We start from the raw sequence: 24,863 nt of genomic DNA on the forward strand, positions 1-24,863 counted from the left end.
TTGGCTGTGGTTTGGTTGGTCCAGAAGTTCCGTCCCTATCTCCACGGCCGTCACTTCACAGTCGTTACGGACCACCATGCCTTATGCTGGCTTTCTACACTGAAGAACTTGTCCGGACGCTTGGGTCGGTGGATACTATGCTTGCAGGAGTGCGACTTTGACATAACTTACAAGTCAGGCAGAAAACATTGAGACGCCGATGCTTTATCTCGTTGCCCGCTTCCAACTACCCATATCAGCGTTGGTGAGAACTCAACCGCCACATCTACCAAAGTTCATACGCTCGCATCAATAACGCAACCCTTTTCGGACGACCAGGCAACATTTATCTCCCACCAGCGGTCCGATTCATACTGCAGACGCATGATGGACCACCTTTCGGGAGTTTCTCATCCACCAAACGCGCGACTCCGCCGTCAACTCCTGCACTTTAAGCTGGACAGGGGTTCTCTACCGCCACGTCTACCACCCTGACGGTCAGCGCCGGGTTCATGTACTGCCACGCTCTCTTCGACTTCAGGTGCTCGAAGCCTTCCATGACGACTTGACTGCTGGTCATCTTGGTTTTAAAAAAATTACGGCATATTCACGGGGTGAATGATGATGAATGGGCGAAGCTCCGGAGGGATTAATTGGCAAACTGTGAATCTTCCGTGTAATTCGCCCAGTCGATCATCATGTAAAGACGTGAGAAACGCTGTGTGTGTATATACACAAATCAACTTTTATTTGTTCTTAGACGACGGATGGCTTGCGATGTCCCTGGCCTCGCGCGCTCGCACATCGGGATTCTGTCTGCGAGCGCGCGCTGCTGCCGCCTTGCGCTCTCTCCGCTGTGCAGCCTTATCCATCCGGCGACTCCGAGCGCGCGCCAACAGCGAACGGATTTTATTACAACGCTCCCCTAGCGTACGTCGCCGCACTAAATCGAACGATTGCCTTCAACCAATGACACGCGCCATATGTGACATCATTCCTATTTTATAAGATCTCGCGTCTTTCATCAACTACAAGTACCGCTTTCTAGTTTATAACATCTTGCATCTTTTCATCATCAGCTACAAGTACCACCATCTAGTAAACACTACAAGAACTAAACGAGAGGTGGCTACATACAGGAGACGGTACCGCGATCTAGTGAACACTGCAAGAACTAAACTAGAGGTGGCTACATACAGGGGACGGTACCGCCATCTAGTGAACACTGCAAGAACTAAACTAGAGGTGGCTACATACAGGCTACAGGGGACGCAAGCCCACGCCCTAAGGAGCTTCGCCCCTAAAAAACTCTTGACCGCATTCGATGTCGTTATTACTGGCCTGGCCTTTCTTCTAGTGTAGCGCGGTAAGTCGGTTCCTGCTACCCATGACAGCGTCGTAAACTCCCCACGTCTGCACCTGCTGGACCTCTACAGCCACTTCCGTGCCCGTCAATGCCTTTCGAGGTTGTAGGTGTTGACCTTTATGGGCCTCTCCCGGTCACATCTGCTGGCAAACGATGGATAGTGACCGCCGTGGACCACCTGACACGATACGCTGAGACTTCCTCTGTTACTACAGGCTCAGCTGTGGAAGTTGCAGACTTTATTCTTCACGCCATAATCCTGCGTCATGGGGCTCCTCGTGTACTGCTTAGTGATCGCGGCAAAGTGTTCCTGTCACAAATGGTAAATGAAGTACTCCGCGCTTCTGGAACTACTCACAAGACAGCTTCAAGCTACCACCCTCAGACAAATGGTCTCACAGAAAGATTTCACCGAACCCTTGCAGACATGATAGCTGTTTACGTCCAACCTGACCACAAAAACTGGGATACTGTTTTACCATTCCTGACATTCGCTTACAACACCGCTGTTCAGTGAACAGCTTGCTACTCACCGTTTTATCTCGTGTACGGACGCACCCCGACTACCTTTCTCGACGTCTCCTTCTTTAGCAGCCATGGGAATTCATGTCAGTCTTCGAGCGAAGAATACATTTCCCGCCTGGCCCAGTCTCGCCATCAGGCTCGCATCAATACTGAAGCGAGACAGCACGAGCGGAAGATCACTTATGACGAATCCCACCGCGTTGTGTTTTTCCAACCTGGTGACGAGGTGCTGCTTTTGACACCTATTCGCACTCCTGGTCTCTGTGACAAATTCCAACCACGCTTCATCGGGCCATACATTGTTTTAGAACAGACTTCGCCGGTCAATTATTGTGTGACACCACTCATCGCCCCAACAGACCGCCGCTACCGCAGCACAGAGATTGTCCACGTTTGTCGCATGAAACCTTTCACGCGACGTTCCCCGTCACTTTGACTTACGGCGGCCAGGGTGTCCGCTTCCAAGGGGGGGGGGGGGGAATTAGTGTGGGCATTTGTTACTTGCATCGTCCTCATCCCTGCATGATCACAATCACCATCATCCGCTTGTCTCTTTGTCCTCATTGCCACTCTGGGTCATCATCATCGTCATCGTCTGTGTACTGGCTCTGCCCGTTCGTTTTGCGAGGTCTTTCCTCAATTAAACGCTGTCGCAACCAAGACTACCAAGACTTCATAATATATATATATATATATATATATATATATATATATATATATATATATATATATATATATATATATATATATATATATATATATATATATATATATATATATATATATATATATATATATCCGTCATTTATCATAAAAATATTAGCTACCACTTACTACTAACTAGAATAAACTCAGAAATATTCACCTTAGTGTTAGAATTTTTACATTGAAAGTGAAACGGGGTTTATTGGCACAAGTAGTACTTGCACAGCAGGTCTATTGATGAAGAAAGCGGGCGGCAGCAACGGACTCAGGAATCACAGCTTTTGGGGGAAACGCTCGCGCTTGGATCCTCTCGCTAAAGGCGTGACCCACTGCGGCACACAATCTTCTTCCTCTCTACAATACCCCGGCGACGAAGACGAGCCATCCTGGCAAGTCAAGGTGATGAAAGTAGAAGTGGGTCGTGATAGGGCTTGAGACGACTCACGTGGACAGTCTCACGACCAAGGCGTCGCCTGTCTGTAGATGGCGTGACCGGCTCGATCACGTAGGTTACATGAGATGGACGTTCGACCACGCGATAAGGACCGTGAAACTTGGGGCCAAACTTAGAGGACAGACCTGGGGAGTGGAAGGGCAGTCGGAGCCAGACGAGCGAGCCCACGGCAAAAGTCTCGACTTGCAGGTCGCGGTCGTGGCGGTCTTTTTCGAGTGCTTGCTTGTCCGAGGGGAATGATCGGGCCAACTAACGACACTCTTCAGCGTGGTTCACAATTTCAGAGAGAGGGTTGAACTCTGAGACGTCGGGACGATACGGCAAAATGGTGTCAAGGTTGGAGCATGGCTCACGCCCATATAGAAGAAAGGTGAGAAGCCTGTGGTTAACTGCGTCGCGGTGTTGTACGCATAAGTCACAAACGGAAGAATAACATCCCAGTTCGATTGGTCGGAATTGACATACATGGCGAGCATGTCTCCTAGCGTTCGGTTGAAGCGCTCTGTTAGACCGTTGGTCTGCGGGTGGTAGGCTGTTGAGGTGCGGTGCACCGTGCGGCATGCCTGAAGGAGTTGTTGTACAACTTCGGATAAAAAGACACGCCCTCGATCACTTAGCAGTTCACGTGGTGCTCCGTGACGCAGTACGAAGCGTCGCAAAACGAAATTGGCTACGTCACGTGCACCAGCCGTAGGTAGTGGAGATGTTCCGGCATACCTCGTCAGATGGTCGACCGCGACAATGATCCATTGATTTCCAGTGGCAGTGTATGGAAGGGGACCATATAAATCGATTCCAACGCGGTCGAAAGGGCGCGCCGGACATGGTAGAGGCTGTAATAATCCGGGTGAATGGGCCGCTGTCTTTCGTCGTTGGCATAATGAACAGGACCGAATGTATTTTTGTACAAAGGTGTACATACCACGGCAGTAGTAACGCTGGCGGATCCGGTGATATGTTTTCAACACACCAGCGTGAGCATGTTGTGGGTCGGCATGAAAATACGGACAGATATCAGATCGCATGTGGCGTGGTATAACCAAGAGCCATTTACGGCCATCCGCATGGTAGTTTCTGCGGTATAGTTGCGCATCCCGTATCTCGAAATGTGTGGCTTGGCGGCGAAGAGCGCGTGGGTACGCAGACGATGAGGAGTCGGAAATAATGTTGAGGAGAGATTTTATCCATGGAGAGATTTTATCTTTCTGCTGTTCAGACGACATGCTTGAGACGGAAATGGGAGCGATGGGAAAGTTGGCGTCCGAATGCAGGTCTGCGCTGGATCTCACTGGTGATCGTGAGAGGGCGTCCGCATCAGAGTGTTTTCTTCCTGAGCGGTAGACGACACGAATATCGAACTCTTGTAGGCGAAGAGCCCAACGTCCAAGGCGACCTGAAGAATCCTTTAGCGACGCCAACCAACAAAGTGCGTGGTGATCTGTCACAACGTCGAAACTCTGTCCGTACAAGTAAGGACGAAACTTGCTCAATGCCCAAACAATTGCGAGGCACTCTTTTTCAGTTACGGAATAGTTCATTTCCGCTTTCGTGAGTGCGCGGCTTGCATATGCGACGACGTACTCTGGAATACCGGGCTTTCGTTGCGCGAGTACGGCTCCCAGATCAACGCCACTGGCGTCCGTGTGCACTTCAGTGGGGGCACTTGGATCGTAATGGCGTAGAATGGGTGGCGACGTAAGTAGGCGGTGCAGTGTAAGGAAGGCTTCGTCACATGCCGGGGTCCAGTTGGAAAGATTAGCTCGACCATTCAGTAGTTGCGTAACTGGGACTATTATTGATGCAAAGTTGTGGACGAAACGGCGAAAATACGAGCACAAGCCGATGAAGCTCCTAAGTTCTTTGAGTGAAGTCGGCTTGGGAAAGTTGGCTACGGCTCGAAGTTTGTCCGGGTCAGGGCAAATTCCATCCTTTGACACAACGTGACCAAGTATAGTAAGTTGGCGAGCCCCGAAGCGGCACTTCTTTAGGTTAAGCTGGAGGTTTGCCTTAGTAAGGCACTGAAAAATTGTGCGCAGACGGTCGACGTGGGTAGGGAAATCAGGAGAAAATACGACATCCTCAAGGTAGCATAAGCATATCTGCCAGTTAAGGCCGCGTAAAACGCCGTCCATCATTCGTTCAAAAGTTGCAGGTGCATTGCACAGACCGAATGGCATAACCGTGAATTCGTATAGGCCATCCGGCGTAACAAACGCTGTTTTGGGACGGTCACACTCTGCCATCGGAACCTGCTAATCACCTGAACGTAAGTCCAGCGAAGAAAAGAATTCGGCACCTTGTAGGCAATCGATAGCGTCGTCGATGCGGGGAAGAGGGTACACATCTTTTCGTGTAATTTTGTTCAGTCGCCGGTAGTCGACACAAAATCTAATCGAACCGTCTTTTTTCTTCACTAGCACAACAGGTGAAGACCAGGGGCTAGAAGATGGCTTGATGACACCACGCTGAAGCATATCGTCCACGTGCTCTGCAATTACACTTCATTCCTTGGGTGATACGCGGTAGGGGCGTTGCCGCAAAGGAAGGTGCGTTCCAGTGTAGATTGTGTGAGCGACGGTGTTAGTTTGACTCAGTGCCTTTTGAGGAAGGTCAAATGAATCACGGAAATCATGCAGAAGGGTTATTAGCCGGTTCCGTTGATCCAGAGGCAGCTTGCTGTCGATGGAACGATCGAAGATATCCGAGGAGTAGTCATCCCGCGTAAAAGGAGGAGTAACAGCGTTCAGTTGAAGTTGCTGGTCAGTGTCGTGGGACTCAATAGGCACAATAACGTTGTCATCAACAAGAAGAACCTAGCCCAGTGTTTCGTGAGCTCTTAAGGTGAGAGGGCATGAGTTAGGATTGCAAACGACAATTCCGGAAGCATCTTGGTGAGGTGGCAGAACGGCGTATGGCAGAGACGTACCGTGGCGGCGACTGAAAACGTCAGATGGGGAGAACACAATGGTAGAGCCGGAAAATTCAGTGCGATTGACGGGGACAACGATGGCACTAAGAGGGGGAACATCTATGTCGGAAGCAACAAGAAGCTTGCCAAGGTGAGTGAGCTCATTGTCAGTAGATGGCGAATCAGAAAACACAGAAAATTCCACCTGCGCGCGAGCGCAGTCCATTACGGCATGGTGGCGTGACAAAAAATCCCATCCAAGTATCACGTCGTGGGAACAAGTGGCCAACACGAGAAACTCGATGTGGTACAGGACGTCCTGAATGATTACTCTCGCTGTACATGCTCCGACTGGTCGAATGGGTTGCGTGCTCGCGGTATTCAGCAATACGTCGGAAGGCGGCGTAGTTACTTTTCGTATCGAACGGCAGAGTTTTTGACTCATCACAGATACGGCGGCACCCGTGTCAACAAGCGCAAGAGTTCGTAGACCTTCAACAAACAGTTCCAGAACGTTTGTGGGGGACGGCCGAGGACTTCTACTATGCGACGACTTCGCAGCTCGTGCCTCCGGAGCTGCGGCAGTCAGTTTTCCGTCTCTACGGGGTTTGGTCGGCGACGCAGCGGGGACGGAGAACGGTAGCGGCGTGGTGAGGATGAGCGACGGGGACCGAATGGTCAGTAGTTGGCAGCAGGGTGGTGGTCTAGTTCGGATGGGGACGGGTCGCGTTGCACTGATTGACGGTCGTATTGACGGGGCATATTTCGTTGCGCGTTGTACGGGGCCGCGAAAGAGTCGTCAGAGTACCTCGGTGCTGCAGCCGGGCCCGTTGCGAAGCGCCGGCGACAGAAGCGCGCCACGTGACCTGGATATCCGCATGCATAGCAGATTGGACGATTGTCAAGTGTGCGCCAAGGGTTTCCGTTATAGCGCTGTTGTGTTGCTGGAACTGGCGTCGTTGGTACTCGTAGAGGCTGGGGAGTCGGCCGAAGTGGAGGTCGTGGTGGAGTAGCAGCAACAGCAGCGTAAGTCATTGGCGCGGTGAGAGGTGTTGTCTGAGAGACGGCCAGTAGTGCCTCAGAGACCTGCACCTGTATTACCTGTCTGATGGTGGGCGTGAGACGCTCAGAAGAGGGTTCCGATGCCGGTTGATACGACAGACACGAAAGTTGTCTGGCCACCTCCTCGCGCACATATCGTTTGATTTCCGACATGATTGTGTTGTCGTCTCCACCTAGGGTCAATGCCGTGAGAGTTTCGTCGGTAGCCGCTGGCCGCCGTGTCATGACCCGTTGTTTGCGCAATTCCCCGAAGCTCTGGCAAAGAGTGGCGAGTTCAGACACGGTACGGGGGCTCTTGGCCAGCAGCATCTGGAAGGCGTCGTCGTCTATCCCCTTCAAGATGTGTTTGATCTTGTCCGCCTCGATCATTGAAGGGTCAAGGCGCTTGCACAAGTCGAGCACATCTTCGATGTAGCTTGTGAAGCCTTCCCCCTGAAGCTGAGCGCGTCTCCGTAGACGCTGTTCGGCACGGAGCTTGCGTGCCTCGGGGTGACCGAATACATCGGTAATGCGCAGCTTAAAAGCACCCCAAGTGGGGAATTCCGAGTGGTGGTTGTTAAACCAGAGACTCGCTACCTCTTTCAGGTAGAAGGGTACATATTGAAGCTTCGATGTGTCGTCCCACTTGTTGCTTGCGCCTACCTTTTCAAATGTCGACAGCCAATCTTCTACGTCTTGCTCATCGGTACTGTCGAAAAAAGGTGGATTGCGAACGCGTAGCGCAGTGGGCACGATGACCATCGGAGGCTGGGTCGTACCTTGCTGGGTGGTTTCTTCAGCCATTTCTGGGATGGCAGGTAGTTTCCTGTTGCGGAGTTCCAGGTTGAAATATCCCGCACCTCCACCACTCTGAAACGGGGTTTATTGGCACAAGTAGTACTTGCACAGCAGGTATATTGATGAAGAAAGCGGGCGGCAGCAACGCACTCAGGAATCACAGTCCTTGGGGGAAACGCTCGCACTTGAATCCTCTCGCTAAAGGCGTGACCCACTGCGGCACATAATCTTCTTCCTCTCTACAAAAGTCATGATTCTATCAGACCACGGTTCATCGAGCGTGATCCTATTAGTAGACATTTTTATCCTTTATATTGATCAAGAAGACCAGTAAAGCATTCGCAGGAAAACAAAATGCTTCATGAAAAACCACGTTAATGTGTTTGTTTAAGACAAGTTTCTGCCATCTGTGCAAGGTTTTCAGACTGCTGGTATAATATGTAACAATAAACTAGAATGAAGCAATATATAAAACAATATTCAGTTCTTTTTTATATTTATTTGACTGATTGACTTTCGTTGGTATATTTATTGATGAATCTCTTTTCAGACTCCGTATTATCCGGACGGAGGAACAACACCAGTGCCACCCTTCTATCCGGGGATCCGCTATCCCGTTGAGGTACGCTTTTGTGCTTCCAGCTAGCTCATGCAGGTGTGCGTGAATTTTTCTCGAACCATTTCGGAGCTCATCACCGCTATTTTAGCAGATACAGAGAATGATGAGCCTTCGGAACTTCACATCGGACAAAAGACGTACACCTTGTATGGTCAAACTTGTTTGGTGTCATATTAGTATAATTCGGATTGCCTCCCGAACCACCTTTCACAAGAACGGGAAATACAAATAAGTAATTTGAGAAACTGATGCCGAGAGCGCAAGATCGGAAGAAATCTGCAAGAGAGGCAGTGGCGCTAGTTCTATGGAAGTAACCATGTGTTGTATGCCATTTGGTATAACAAAACTGAAGTTTAAGAAAGTAGTAGTCCTTGTCAAATTTATACAAGGTAATTTTTTTATAGAATGCAGAGATTTTCTAAAACTCACGTAAGGCTCCTCTAGCTCTTACAGAAAAACTTTACGTAAAGGCAAAATACTTCGCCGCCTCTAAAATGGCACTGAAGTGGCATTTTATGGCACGAAAACCACCTTGAATGACTCTTGCATAAATTGTGAATGGCAGGAGCTCCACAGTTCGGGGGGTGGTGCCTAATTAAATATACTTGTGTGTTTCACAATATTTGCCAATTTTTTACCGAGTTATGCTCCAGCTCACCTTAATGAAAACTTCTTCACTTCGTTGCACCGTACAGTTCCGGTAGTTACGGTCTTACGTGATAGGGATGCCATGTTTCCTGTGCGCAGGGCACGGTCAATTTCGGTAGCACCCTTAAATTTCGAAGACGAATGTCAAACAGCCTGCGAGTATTGTGGTTTCTAAAAAGTAGCAATGCTATAAACAGGTACACTAAATCTTTGTAATGTAAACTACTGCCCTGAAATCAAAACTAAATAGTTATTTAATGACAGTTTGTTATTTAGTCACGCCAATGTCATTTTAGTTGAGGCAAACTATTTCCACCTTGACATAAAGGTCGTTTGTGAAAACTACAGAAGTCTAACTTTCTTATAAGTCTGGTAAAATATCTGCATTGTCTCAAGATAGAAGTGAAGACCTCAAAAAGGCTAACTAGAAAGGCTCACATCGGCTGAAAACAAGGTAAACTTTTTTTTAGCGCATGCCCTGACAAAAGGTGATGATGATCTGGCACGTGGGGAGGGCGGGGGGGTCTACATGACACATACTTATTCGGGTAATGATTTCACCTTTACGCATGTTAATTATTGATTCACTCACGTATGCGCTACCTCTATTATTGTTATGCCAGCCCTCAACCATTACACGCGTTTCTTTATTCCTGTGTCTCTTCGCAAGTGCGCATTTGTCGATATTCGATGTGCATTTCCATACTCTAGGATGCAGATATCTATAAGATGGTGTGCCTCCGGTTAGCGATCTCTTATATTCCAGTAATATCTGGTGAACACCTGGATTCTCTGGAAACTCTAGATTGACATCATTTGCCTGGGTATGCATAAATAAGTTTTCGTGCCTACCTCCTTTTCCACCTCTGTGCGCCTTTTCGGTGGTTTGCGAGTATTTGGGGTGCCTCAATTCTCTGTTGTGTCCACGGTTAGATGCTTTGTCTTTATCCTAAATATAAGAAAACTAGCTCAGCTCTTTATTAATATAAACTTTATGTCTAGTATTTTGCCATGTCCTACTGAACTGAACAATCCTGTTACTTTGGCTTCTTTAACTGTCATTCGTTTGTTGCGGGCTAGGACTGTCGCGGTTTTCTAAGAACTTAGTTCACCAACCTGAAGTTCAAGTTTTGTGCGCCTGTTTGGAACCATATACCGAGCATACCAGGACGATCTGAGCCATACTTACCGTGGAATCCTGGCGTCAGGCTAGCTTCTATCAGAAATTGCTAAAGATCCGTTGCTCTACACGGCGTGATGTTAGCAGCCAGAAGCACCTGCACGCCAATCAGATGAATCCAGCATGCGGAATTTTTCTGGGGGGTGGAACTTTTTGACCCTGTAAGAAAAATATTTTCTTTTTTACTATTCACTGCCAAATAACTTGCTCGTCCTCTGAGGAGCTGTCTTAAATGACAGTCACTACAAAACCCTACCCTTATATTCAAAAATATTTTGTTTACACCTAACCTAAAATTAAGAGCTCTAAATGTTTTAAGCCAGCATGCCATGCAGTATTACTAGGAGCAATCTTTCATCGCGTTTCCGATTGAATAGTGAACATCAATGGATGTAATGTGTAGGTTAACACAACTGATCCTATCCAGCCTTTGGTCAATTAATATGAAAAAGTTTAATACCGGTGTCACACTGGCAATTGTAATCGCGATCAGGGCAATCCGGATGAGTTCTCTTGATCGCGATCAACTTTATCACCACTGCTACACGGCCCAAGCTAATCCTGTTCGAGCTTGGGTCAGATGAAATGCCCCAGGTGGCGTTTGCGTGCCGTAAAACATGCCACTGACAAAACTCGACATACGGTATATCTATAGAGTCATTTATCAGCAATTGTATACGTGCAAGAACCGCTCGAACGTCAAAAACTTTGCAGGCCACTTCGATAGTAATTTTATAAGTCCATCACTCAATAAAATTTTCCTAGCACTTATTTGTATTGCAGTGTGAGTTTCTTAACCTTCACTTTTTTTTTCTGATGGCTCCCGCTCGTAGCCGTGTAGTCACCGCGGAGTGCCAATCTCGTTGTACGCGCCACTGTTTCACTTCTGGCGCCTGAAGTCTGTTCCAGCCGCTCCTGCCAGTGGTCAATTACTGCAAAGATATCTTCCTTCGACCACGAAGTGCGCGTACGTTGCGGCGTATCGAAAGGCTTGCGACACTCATAATCAGTTTGCTTCGAGGTGCTCCAACAGCTCCGACGGAGCGAGGGTTGAACTAAGCGCTGAAGGCAACGGTTGACTGCATGTCGTCTGCATGCTTGCTGTCTGCTTCTCCCATAACTACATGCGGTCAATGCGAATCCTAAAATATGCAATATTTTAGATATTTTTTCAATTTAAACAGTTTATAATTTGCTTTTTTATAAACAACTAGCTGTTTCAAAGCGTTTTTATCGAACTATGCTCAATTTTCTTGTTTATTGTGCTTTCAACAAGCTCAGCTAGTGGGTGCAGACGGCAGCAAAATCGCGATCTCTCAGGCAGATCGCGATGCGCTGATCGCGATAGTCTTGATCCTGATCTCGCCTGATCTTGATTAAAAGTGGCCGTGTAGCAGCACCTAATCTGGATCGTTATTCATCCGGATCGACATTGATCGCGATTAAATGTGCCCGTGTGACACCGGTATAAGCCAGTAACACCTGACCGGGAAGGGTGTATTTCAATTACGCCGGGCAGTGCGTTCTTAGAGAAAGCATCAACAACTGTACAAGAATATAAAGGCAATAAAGCTTAAACAATACTGAAAGTTGGGCTAGTTTGTCGTACTTCATAATGAAACGGCAGAGTGACTACACACGGAGAGGAAAGGAAGGCACACGAAACACACGGCTAAACTCAACACTAAATCTCTTTATTCAAGAAAACGACACTTACAAAAACAACCACAGTGAGCTTTCCGCATGTGCAAACTGATAGAACGCAGATATCATTGCGTATGAACAAAAAGCCAAACTAAGACACACAAAAACCCATGTGCAACAAACTCACATTTACTGGTTTAAACTTTTTCAAGACCAGTGGACACGTGACTTTGATGTACCTATTTTTTCACGTACTTTTTGGGAATAATTTATAGTCACGTTTTTGTTTATCATCTGTTTACGCTGTTACAATAAGCAGATTTTTCAACTCACATTTTTTTTTTATTCTGAAGAGGGGGGAAGGAACACCTTTTGAAAGCCTTGAAAAACGTCTGTTTTTATTATGTTCTTGGTGAAACACCCCCTTCATCTCAATTTCAAAAGGGGGGAGGCTGCGATACTCTCCCTGGATATGGGCCTGCTATAGGCAATAAATAATGGCATACTGTATGCAGTTCTGCAACGCTGTCTTTTACTAGAGTGGTTAAGCGGGAAGGTATTGGCATTGCTAATACCACGTTCTAAAATCTCTACGCATTTACGCTTTTTTCTTCAGGGACCTCCGGGTCCTCAGGGCCTACCCGGTCCTCCTGGATTTCCCGGACACAAAGGAGACAAGGTGAGAGAAGCGCAGGGAAGTGGCTGGTCTGTGCTCGCACTAACGGCACTCTGCTCTAACTTGATTTGCGATGTGCTTCATTTCATATTCATATTCAGAATTTTTTTTTATTTTTGTTAAATGGCATCAAGAATAGTACAGAATCTGAAGGTATAGTAATACCTGACGAAAGGCCTGTGTACCAGTTTTGCAAAAATTGTAAACTCCTGCCACGGTAGTCTAGTAGCTAAGGTACTCGACTGCTGACCCGCAGGTCATGGGATTGAATCCCGGCTGTGGCGGCTGCATTTTCGATTGAGGCGAAAATGCTGTAGGCCCATGACTCAGAGCTGGGTACAGGTTAAAGAACCCCAGGTGGTCGAAATTTGTGGAGCCCACCGCTACGGCGTCTCTCGTAATTATATGATGGTTTTGGGACAATAAACGCCACATATCAATCAATCAATCAAGCAAGCAATCAATGAATTACCGTAAAATCAGTCAATCAATGAACAAAATAGTAAGCAAAAAGTACAGCTAAAATTTGTGAGCAGCATACAATTTTTTGTTTAATGTAGAATAAAAAAGACAGACATTGCACAATACCTAGTGACCGAACCAAAAAGGTTCTTTTGTACAGAAGTAAAAAAAAGTTATACCTATAGCTTACCTGCTAGTCATCATCACCATCATCAGCCTGACTACACCCCCTGCAGGAAAAAGGCCTCTCCCAGGTTTCGCCAGTAAACTCGGGCCTCTGCTTGCTGCGGCCACTTTATCTCCGCAAGCTTCCTAATCTCATCTGCCAACCTAACTTTCTGTCTCCCCCTAGCCCACTTGCCTTCTCGGGGAATGCAGTCAGTTACCCTTAATTACCAGTGGTTATCCTGCATACGTGCAACGTGCCCGGCGGTGTCCATTTCTTTTTCTCTGCTCTACCGACTCTGCATGCTCTCTTCTTGTGTCTTAAGGTGACACCTATCATTTTCTTTTCCATCATCCACTGCGTCGTCCTCAATTTAAGCTGAACAATCTTTTTAAGCCTCCAGGTTTAAGCCTCTGCTCCACAGGTAATACTGGCAAGAGGAAGTAGTTATACCTGCTAGTACATTTCATTACATACAATACTTGCACAAAAAAATAATAAAAAAACGTTTTAGACACAAGTACTGTATGGTCCACTGTTAAAGGGAACACTATAATGAGCGCCATTCGTATTGCCGGATCTCTAACAGCATGTGGATAAGGTGACAATGTTCATGTACAGCACTAGTGTCTCAAAATGAGTAATAACTGTGATTCACCAGTAGTCTTGTGCAGATTTAAGGCAATGTTCTCTTGCAGGAGAGTGAAAACTAAACATGCCACGCATAAAAGTGTTCCTTTTAGCAGTGGACCCATCTGTATATCTAAAGAAATGTATGACAGGTCATTATACAGGAACTAAAAAGGCATACATATGCACAAAATAGTGAGGAACTTATATTTTTATTTGACAATCCGAAAGTGAGCAAATTTTTTATTATACCCTTTTTATTTGTTTCTTAAAAAAGGTTTGGACAAACATAAAAGTACAAATCTTTTTTTCAGTTTTTAAGAAGAGACATGGTATGATATTTCATATGTTGCTTACCTTTCTCTAAAGCAGTACGTTGATTCATTTTTGGTGTTTGTAGTATATAATTTTTCACGATGTATGAATTGAAGTGACTTGAAATAGTATATTCGATCAGTACTCAACATATCATGCTTTATAAATATTCATTCGCGAGGGTTGGAAACACTGCATGCTGACCAACACACTTTGGACTACTAGCGTGTCTGTGTGACGTGAAAGTGCATGCGTATTTTTTCAGGGAGACCCTGGGAGGGACGGACTTGCCGGCACGGCTGGGCAACCTGGCGCCCCTGGACATGTTTTTATGATACCAGTAAGTATGCGGGGAAGAGCACACTGACCCATTAGGATACGAGTGTTGATGTGGCTCGAGCCTGATATACTTTTGTGGTTTAGGTAGAGTTTGTTTTTTGGTGTCAGCCCAGCAGAAAGGCTTGAAAAAGCTATCTGTTGCCCTCTCTGTTACGGCAGCAGCACAGAGAGAAATTAAGAAGATAAGCGTACCAAAATGACTTGATGGCCACGGGTTTCATTTGTGGTGTTGCAAATTGACCCTACTCTACGGACGTGAAAAAAAACCCTTATTCGCTACTCAGCACGTTATCTGGACACAAAACCTGCAATTCCTTTTAAAGATATACCGTAAAGTCAATGGCTAAAGCTATGAAATTCTAAAAAATATTTAGAGCGCCCTGAATTAGCTTATACATGAGCAGGCTTAGTAGTATATGTCATTACACTGACTTGCTTACGTTGAGGAGCGTGAGAAATTTAGAGAAGAGCTTGAATTTGTAACGTGAAACTTTCCCTTGTTCGGTCAGCATCGACGTAATTTGCTAAAACCTCGTTTGACGAAAACATGCTCTGCTATGTTCGCTTATATTTTGGCAGCCATACTAGCCACACTTCTTTTTTATGTCACTGTGTAAAGCGAAAAAACCAGTATCTATTCGTGCATGTGTCACCCGATCAGGTGGCACCATTTCTGAGTCGTGGCGTACTACTGGAGCGGAATCGAGGCGCAAAAGCACCGTACACAGAAGTGTTTCAAAAAATTTTCAGGAACGTTTATAAGCAACAGTACTTGTTGGGGGTCACCCCAGGCGAAAAGCTGCAAAAATGCAGCTTGAATGTGCTTGGCAGCCCGTTTACACTACGCAGTGTTGGCATATATTTTTGTCCACATAGCAAGCAAATCAAGAACAAAAAATATTGGAAAAACATAAAACATACACTTTCAAAATATGAAACAGAAATGTAACTGTGCTAAAGAATAATGACGTTTGATAGTATTCAAAGATGCTTGCTGTATAAGTTTATCGATTGATTTATATGTGAGGTTTAACGTCCCAAAACCACCACATGATTATGAGAGACACCGTAGTGGAGGGCTCCGGAAATTTCGACCACCTGGGGTTCTTTAACGGGCACCCAAATCTGACCACACGGGCCAACAACATTTTCGCCTCCATCGGAAATGCAGCCACCGCAGCCGGGATTCGATCCCGCGACCTGCAGGTCAGGCTGTATAAGTTCATAGCACATGTATTTATAAGAAGTTTTTAGATTATACCGTGAATGAAATGGCAGTAGTAGAAGGTGGTAGTTCTGTGTAGTGAAATTCAGACGTAAACAAATATGCAACTTTTTTACCAATGTTGCTATAATCGATACCTTGTTTGTTATATTTGTTCAAGAAATTCAGTACGTTGAAAGCGAATGATTTGTTACCGTAAGTTGTGCGCCATGGCGGTAACTATTTCTCATGGCTTCTGGTTCTATAGAATCACTAATTTGTTTTTAAACGGCAGAAACTTCTTAAAAAGCTCTTAGTAGTTTCATTTGAGAAGAAGAACGAGTATATTCAGCGGTACCAATAATTCAAAGAAACATTTATTACTTGATAGCGAAGAAAAAATTGTAGATGTGGGATTAGTATATGATATGCTAGCGATGCATCGCAATGATTTCTTCTGTAACGTGAGGATTCTGCGCAGATTTGGCAGCGTTATTTATTTTTATTTATTTCATCATACTGCGGGCCGAGTGCCGGCCCAAAGCAGGAGGGGCATACATATCACCGACATCAACGTGAACAAGCGTATCCAGAATTTACACACTCAAAAAAAGGTTGAATAGACAGACGAACAATTGCATGTGCAAGCGGCACTACAATAACGCGTTCATAGGTAAGGTTACAAAGTGGACGCAAATGAAAAGGCGCATAAAACAACCAATACATCAGACAAAAAAAAAAAACTGGAATCATATATTCACTAACAAATATTCCTCTAGACAGTGATGAAAATCGTGTGCTTGAACGACGAACTCTGGTAGACTATTCCATTCCGATATAGTTCTCGGAAAAAAAGTATTATAAAAAGCAACAGTACGAGCAAATATAGGCTTCAATGCATGGGTCGACGTGTGACGCGTTCTTCTTGATGTCAACTGCCCTAGAAATGACGGTGGCGTTATATTCATCCTTTTGCACAGAATGCTCTGCAGGAAAAATAAACGGGCTATCTTCCTACGTGTTTCCAGGGGCGTAATCTGATTATTCTGCATTAGCTCTGAGATAGCCTCGTGCCTCCTATACTTTCCAAAAATAAAGCGAACTGCTTTCCTTTGAATTCTCTCGAGCTGGTGAATGTCTTTTTTTGTATATGGGTCCCAAAGCGCACATGCGTATTCCAGTTTTGGCCTTACTAACGCTAAATACGCCAAAAGCTTGATATTAGAAGGCGTGTCCTTAATTTTGCGTCTAAGAACGCATAGTTTACGAAACGCCGAGGAGCTAATATCTGTTATATGAGCCGTCCACGTTAAATCGTTGGTCAGTGTGACGCCTAAATACCGGTATTGCGTAACCTGCGGAATCACTGACTGATTTAGGCGGTATTCGAATACGCTTGGTTGCTGTTTTCTTGAGATGCGGAGTAGCACTGACTTTGAAGCATTTAATTGTATTTTAGAGTCCCCACACCACTGATATATTTTCAACAGTGATTCCTGGAGAACTTCGTGATCGTTAATTGAATTTATTTCTTTGAATATAATGCAGTCATCTGCAAATAACCTTATGCTAACTGATTCCGGTAATATTTCTGTTATATCGTTTATGAAAATAATAAATAGCAACGGACCGAGCACACTGCCCTGTGGTACTCCAGACCGAACTGCCAAAGTAGGTGATAAACAGCCATTTATGTCTACAAATTGTGATCTTTTTCGCAGATATGCAGTAATCCAATTAACAAGGTATTGAGGAAGCCCAAGAACACTTAGTTTTCGCATGTGAAACTTTATCGAATGCCTTACAGAAATCTAGTAGGAGCACATCTACCTGTCCAGATCTGTCTAGTATTGCTGGGAATTCGTGGACTGTAGTTACGAGCTGAGTAACAGTCGACGTTCCTCGCCTAAAACCGTGCTGATGCTGAGACAGAATGTTATTCATTGTTAAAAAATCAAGAATTTCACCGGCTACAATGTGCTCAAGAAACTTGCATGATGTACATGTGACAGACACTGGTCGATAGTTTCCTACAATGCATTTGTCACCTTTTTTGTGGATAGGCACTACTCTGGCATTGTGCCAATCCTCTGGTACATCCCCAGACTGTAATGACACTTGGAATATTCTCGTCATGTATTCTGCTATTTGATCAGCATAACGGTTTAGAAATACATTAGAAAGACCATCTGGTCCAGCACTTTTTCTAATTTTTAGATTACGTAGCATTTTCAGAACACCCTCCACCGACACCACGGGAACATCTCCGATAGAAGAATTGGACACAGATGTCGCTGTAGTGTCGCTATCGTTAATAAATACGCTCTGAAAATATTCGTTAAAGCACTTGGCTATTACCGCCTCATCCGTCACTAGTTCTCCATCAAGTTTAACTTCTTTTATGCAATCTTTACGGTTGGAAAGAAAACGCCAGAACTTCTGTGGATCGTTCTTAATGTACTCTGGGAGTGTGGTCTTGAAATACTTTCCCTTTGCTAGGGCAATCTTAGCGGTTAAGGAATGTTTAAGCTCTCGAAATGTTTGTGTTCCGGTCTTATGCTGCTTACAGAGTCTTTTTAATTTTCGTTTGATCTGAATGATCTCGCGGCTGATCCAAGGGTTGCGACGCCCTTTTCTGACTCTTTTCATGGGTACAAAGTGTTCCGTACAATGATTTACAACTTCCTTAAACCTCTTCCACAAAAAATGAACATCTTCAAAGTCATGGTATACTAATTTTCTTTCCATATAATCAATAATACTTTCATCATCAGCACGTACATAGTCACGCATGTACGCTAATGAGGCAATTCTAGCACTAGCAGCATGTGGAGCACTCCAGGAAAATAACAGTAACCTATGGTCTGAAATGCCGGGCTCTATGGTAAGTGTTCCGTTTGAAAACTTTTGACTAATAAAGAAAAGATCTAGTACTGCGTTTTCTCGAGTTGGTTCCTGTACAACTTGGTCGAGGTTCATTGCTAAAAGTATATCTAATACAACATTGCAGGTTGCATAATTTTCCGATCTAAATTGCTTCCAATCTATGTCGGGCAGATTAAAATCACCAGTAATAATAACATTACGATTTCGATGCGGCAACAGGAAATCATACAATTCTTCAAGATACGCATCAGCGGCATCAGGTGGCCGATAAACTGCGCAAAGCAGGAATGTGAAACCCAATATTTTTACATTTAAAAATAAACTTTCATGGTTTGGAATCTGGTCCATGAAAGTAACAGCTATATTTTCTTTCGCTACAACCGCAACACCACCACCTCTTGAAACTCGATCTCGTCTGTACAACTTGTAACCTGGTGGTACAATTTCGTCACTACTTATTTTGTCTGAAAGCCACGTTTCAGAGATTACAACAAGTTGTGCATTGTAACAAAGCAGCAGCAATTCTAGTTCATCTATTTCATTTACAATACTTCTTGCATTCAGAGAGAGGATGCGCAGTTGCTGTGGCACCTGGCATAGCTATCTGTCATCCTGTACATCAGCCTTTTGCTTTAACAAAACACGTCCGTTTGAGGCATCGCTCCAGACATAGAATGAATTATCTATACGCAGCCTGTCGTTCACTAAGGAAACCTTCTTTCCGTTCTCTTTATCTGTTTTAGCACTTTGCCACAAGTTCTTTCGTTTCCTTCGCGTTTCAACAGAGAAGTCGTTTTGAAGGAATATACGACTTCCTTTCAACTTCCCTGATTTACGTAAGACTTCTTGTTTTTCCAAGCAATTTTGAAAGTACAAGATGACTGGACGGTTTGATGACGCCTTTCCTAGTCTATGTATTCGCGCGACAGACGAACAGCAAACCCCAAGCTTGTCTTCAATTATTTCCTTAATAACTTTCTGCCTGAGCGTCTCGGGTGTTTCGTCTTTGGTTTCTTTAATTCCAAACACTACAAGATTAGATCTTCTACTCCGGTCTTCCAGTTCCACCAACTTTTTTTGGTGCGCTCTCATAGTTTCTTGAATTTCCCCTAGGTTTACATTGGAGCTAGCCATAGCATTAGTCTTCTTTGTTACTTCCTTAATTTCTTTTTCCACTTGCGACATTCTGTCCGTCAGGGACTCTATGTTTTTATCAGTTTCATCTAGTCTTTTTATCTAGTCTTTTATCTAGTCTTTTTTGTTGTTCCCCACACAAGTGTGCAAAAGTTTACGCGAGCGCTGAACAGTGTGTTATATATTTGCATTTTGATATTGCTGGGAATGATCGCGAAAGCGCTCCCGTATCTGAAGAGAGTGATCTTGCGAGATAGTCTATCATCGATCGGAGCCGGTGTGGTCACATTTGAAAAATTTAATGCGCATTAGTGAGTATGGAATATTCGTACATAGACTACTGGCAGGGAGTCCCAAGCCCGCGAAGAGGGCAATTTATTCCATATTATTCGCTGATGCTCAGCTATGGCATCTTTGCGTCAGGCACCTATGGTGTTAAGATATTGCACGATGCGACTCGGGCGGCAACACAGAGGGATGACCGATCCCTTTTATTGCGGAGTACTAAGTGGGTCATACCCACGAGGAACGAAAGAACATAAAACTGAAGCAATTTTAAAAACCCTAAGAACTTGTGAGTGGTAACGTAGATTATAGGGTAATCTTTGGCGCCTTCAGTAGGGTGTCATTTCAGTACCCTCTAGTGCCCTATTTCCCGCTATAAAGACAATGGATGCAATACAAGTGAAGAACAAGTACGCAGACAAATTGTATTATGGGATTACTAATAACCATCACATTTGTGAATAAGGTAACCGTGTTTAGTATGTGAATAAATGTGTGTTCTGTATTTGGGGATTTGATTTTTTTAGGTGCTTTCAGGCACATGCACCCTTTGCTGCATTTGCTATATACGTGTAAAGTACCCACACGTTGGCTGCGTTTTTATTTACTGCTAATAATTTTTTGGTAGTGAGAACTTCTATTCACTGGCTGAGCTGCAGTTATAACGCATTTATCAGGTTGGCATGGATGCATCTCACACGACGGGTAAAGTGCTGCTCGTATCAAAACAGCGGCATCTCTTCAACGTTCCTAATTGTTGTCCCTTCAAGCGTTTAATTTGAAATGGTGGTCTTCGGCCACATTGATTATGCGAAGTTCTCACTTTGTTTATTACTGGTGGACTATAATCGGTGAGCCATAATATTTATGAAGCAGCGCAAAAAGTACACGTTGACGCATGCCTAAAGACAGCAAAAACACAATACTATTTTGTTGGTGAGCCATTTGGCAGTAAAAAAAGTGAATGAAATGAAGAAAAAATTGTCGGATACTGCTAATTTTCTTCCTAATTTCATTTCAGTATCCGAGAGCCGGGGATAATAAAGGTCCCGACCACACCGAACCTCTGCGAGAAATGCTCAGCCAGCACATGGTCAGTTCGATGGCTGTGTTCTAGCACCAATGTTTTTCAGTGGCTCAATGCACACTTCACATTACCAAGTACGAGCTAATTATTTTCAGATGGCAATGAGGGGTGCCCCTGGACCTATGGGGTTGACTGGCCTACACGGACCTGTGGTGCGTATGCCCTAACATCTCCACTTTTTTAATCAATGCTCAAATTGAGCGTGACCTACTACATATAAAAAGCCCCTGTTTAACATCTTGATTTCTGGCCATTGAAGTAATTATTTCATGCTGTACAAAAGCCAACCGTAAAATGAAAAACCGTAGACGTAATTTCATAATGTTTTTGTTAACTAAAAAGTCACAGCTTTGCCGCAAAAGTGAAGCAATGAATGCGATAGGAACAAAATGGAACGTCACGCGATGAATGGCAGCCGATTGAAACAAGCCACACGTTGCTCACGCACTAATGACGCACGAAACATACAGGAACAGAAGAACGCGCGTAAGTGTCTCAATAGGTGACCAGTAAAAGAGCGAGGGATTGTGGAATGCACCGTCTGCTATCGTCTTCCGGTTCGAGAAGAGTAGACGACGGTGAACCGCTTCACCACAAACCTCAGCTCATTCGGGATTTGCGCACGCGGTTGCCCGTTTATCTTCGTTCTGATAAATAATGGTCAGTAGTTCAGCTGTTGGCTGCTCCAACTCAAGCGTGAAAGGCAAACGCATGAATCGATTTCCATAAAATAAAAAAAAATTGAGGTGTGCTGCGGATGGGAAGAGAACCACCGCGACAGGTAGCCTTCAGTACTGAACTTTGAAGCCAGAGTGTGCGAAAACCATTTTATCACAGATACGTGTGTATTCCACACTAAAAAAGCTTGCGCATGAATTCGCTGCGAATAATATATTAAGCGCCCCGCCGCGGTGGTCTAGTGGCTAAAATACTCGGCTGCTGACCTGCAGGTCGCGGGCTCGAATCCCGGCTGTGCCGGCAGCATTTCCGATGGAGACGGAAATGTTGTAAGCCCTTGTGCTCAGATTTTGGTGCACGCTAAAGAACTTCAGGGGGTCAAAATTTCCGGAGCCCTCCACTACGGCGTCTCTCATAATCATATGGTGGTTTTGGGCCGTTAAACCCCACATATCAATCAATATTATATTGAGAATTAAATCATTTCACAGACGCTCCAAGCAAGAATATTATGGCGACACGCGGGTGAAATCTACTTGCCATACGAGATGAGCGCCGGCCATTGCACTCATACATATGACAAAAAAGGCAAAAGCTTCATTGAAGAGTAAGTTTACACGAAGCGCTGGACGAGTGCATTTGCGTTCATCTTGGTCAAAGTGTGCGCTAAGACGGCACTCAAAGGAAGAAGTACGTTAAACAAGCGCAGGGTTTAGATTATTCAGCGCCGTCCATGTCTGACTTTATTGTCTATTTGCCGCCATGCCACGCAACTTGATCAGTATCAGCGTTTAAATAAGTATCTGGCTTCGAATAATAAATGCATCCTATAGAGCGCAGAAGGCGAGAAAAAAATACCTCAATGCGCTCAGTAAGTGCTGCGCTTGATGCTGATCGGCCGACGATGTCGGCCGAAGCAGCGATCCTGAAATGATGAAAACTGTTTTCTGTATCGACTTATCTGCTAGCCAAACAGACAGTGCCTCCGAGCAGCATAAAAGCATTGTAGATTAGTTTAGTGCGATAAGTTTTCTTACAGTTCATGGCTTTCGTAGCTTGTCATCGTCAGAGTCACGGTTAGCAAAAACGAAAAACCAACTTCTAAAGCCCTGACATCACACGCAGAGGTTTTTTTTTTTTTCAATGGAGCGGTACAGAATGCGCGCGTGCCGCTGCTAACCCACGTGGTGCGTCGAACCGGAAGCCGTCGCATCCCACAGTTCCCTGCGATTGCCCATATTACCGGTCACCTATTGTTACTTCACTGTCTCTGAAGAGCGCACCCTTTTCGCAAACGGAGACTGTGCAGCGATTGCAGTAAACCTTGTGCGCCCGGTAACTACAACACAGTCCTTCAGCTGAAAGCCTAAGGCGTACGATTCTCCTTACCGCGAGATAAGCGCGCGCATGCATGAGCGTCTACCCCTCCCCCCTTCCCATGCACCGCGGAGCAAAGTACGCATGGTAAATGAACGCATGAGCGTGCGTCGCCGCGTCGTGATGATCTGGCGATGCTAAAACCCCTTGATTTTGGGAAAGTAACGACACTCTCCTCCACGCGCACGTTTCCTCCTCGATTCTCCTCGCCCGCTTGCCGTACGCGCGGCACGCGGCGCCATTTTTCGCCGACGCTCCCGCGGGCGCACCGCAGATTTCAATGAAGGCGGGTCATTCGCAGCAGCTTGCGCGCCAAAGTAGTGCTGAAAATTTGTGCTAAAAAGTGATAATAAAACTAAGAACACATAGGCAACCGTTTATTAAAAAATTAACTTCTTCCAAAACTTGTATAAATGGGGCATGCTAATTGAATAAAAGTTTTTATGAGGAGTTCCACAATGGGGATGTTTTTCTGCTGCATATTAACGTGTTCTACACTTGCATCTGAAATAGTTGCGCTTGTGGCATGTCCATCTCTGTTCGGATTTTTTTTCTTGCTTGTGCGCCAGTATACGAACAGGTACTTACAGCGTCACATATTGCAATGACTTCGTGAAACGTGGATCGTTTAGCCATTTGTTAATCTACTGGGTGTGAAAGTAACTTTGCGCAGTGGCCTCCGAACTGAAGAAGGCCTTTGAGAAATGTTAATAGGATTAAGTGTCACCAACAGTGAGTCACCTACCACATAACAGAAACATGAGAAATTGATTAAATATAACTGTGTTGTGACGTTGTCAGAGAAACTAGCGATAGGGTTACCTGTGAGAGGAGAAACTCTGAATAAGGAAGCTCATCAAAATTTGCGCATCGAGAGCGACTAAAATACCCATCCGAACTGACTGATCCCAGTTATAAGTACACATGTGAGACTGGTATAAAATATACATTTTCTTACTGGTGAATGGAAAACATGCATGCGGGACCAGAACAATTGCGGCTACGGTCTCCTAGAAAATGGCTCACTTTCGATATCAATGCGCTATAGGTTTTTTTTTTATTTCATTGCGCCTCTGTGTTTCTTTCCTTCTTTCAATGAACCGCATCTCTTTCACATATCTTTTTGCGTGTTAATACCCCCCTCCCCCCCGAAAAAAATAAAATAAATGCCCTTACGGACACCAGCGCCTATTAGTGTCATCTTCACTAATTCACTTGTTTTTCTCCAACAAACGTTCTCGTAAACGAATCCTGATTTGATTGATTGATTTGTGGTGTTTAACGTCCCAAAACAACCACATGATTATGAGACACGCCGTAGTGGAGGGCTCCGGAAATTTCAACCACCTGGGGTTCTTTAACGTGCACCCAATTCTGAGCACACTGGCCTACAACATTTCTGCCTCCATCGGAAATGCAGCCGTCGCAGCTGGGATTCGATCCCGCGATTTGCGGGTCAGCAGCCGAGTGCCTTAGCCACTAGACCACGGCGGCGGGGCACGTAAAGGAATCATAGCAGTCACGAAAAAGCGTGATCGAGAAGCTGGGTCATCCAAGGTAATTGTTTGCAGCGAAAGCAGACTACAGATCTGCATTTTTTGACGATTGCTGAAGTTGGTGCCAGATGATGAAGTATGAACTCAATATCTTTGTTTATTTTATTGATTAATTTAGACATACTGCAGACCAGCGTTTTGGTCCAGGCAGGAGGGCGATAAGAAACATGAAGGGATTTGTAACAGCAAAAAAAAAAAAAA

General features: G+C 45.1%; 1 protein-coding gene across 1 annotated transcript in view; it reads left to right on the forward strand.

Moving 5' to 3' along the window:
• The window catches only part of LOC119162165 (uncharacterized), a 123,534-nt gene that overhangs the window by 20,719 nt on the left and 77,952 nt on the right, over positions 1 to 24,863 (forward strand). The window contains exons 7-11 of the mRNA XM_075879360.1: positions 8,327 to 8,398; positions 12,484 to 12,546; positions 14,382 to 14,456; positions 20,986 to 21,057; positions 21,147 to 21,203. Coding sequence (XP_075735475.1) covers positions 8,327 to 8,398; positions 12,484 to 12,546; positions 14,382 to 14,456; positions 20,986 to 21,057; positions 21,147 to 21,203 — 339 coding nt within the window. The remainder of the gene's footprint in view (positions 1 to 8,326; positions 8,399 to 12,483; positions 12,547 to 14,381; positions 14,457 to 20,985; positions 21,058 to 21,146; positions 21,204 to 24,863) is intronic.

This window comes from Rhipicephalus microplus, chromosome X (assembly GCF_043290135.1).
Source record: "Rhipicephalus microplus isolate Deutch F79 chromosome X, USDA_Rmic, whole genome shotgun sequence".
NCBI classification, from domain to species: domain Eukaryota; kingdom Metazoa; phylum Arthropoda; class Arachnida; order Ixodida; family Ixodidae; genus Rhipicephalus; species Rhipicephalus microplus.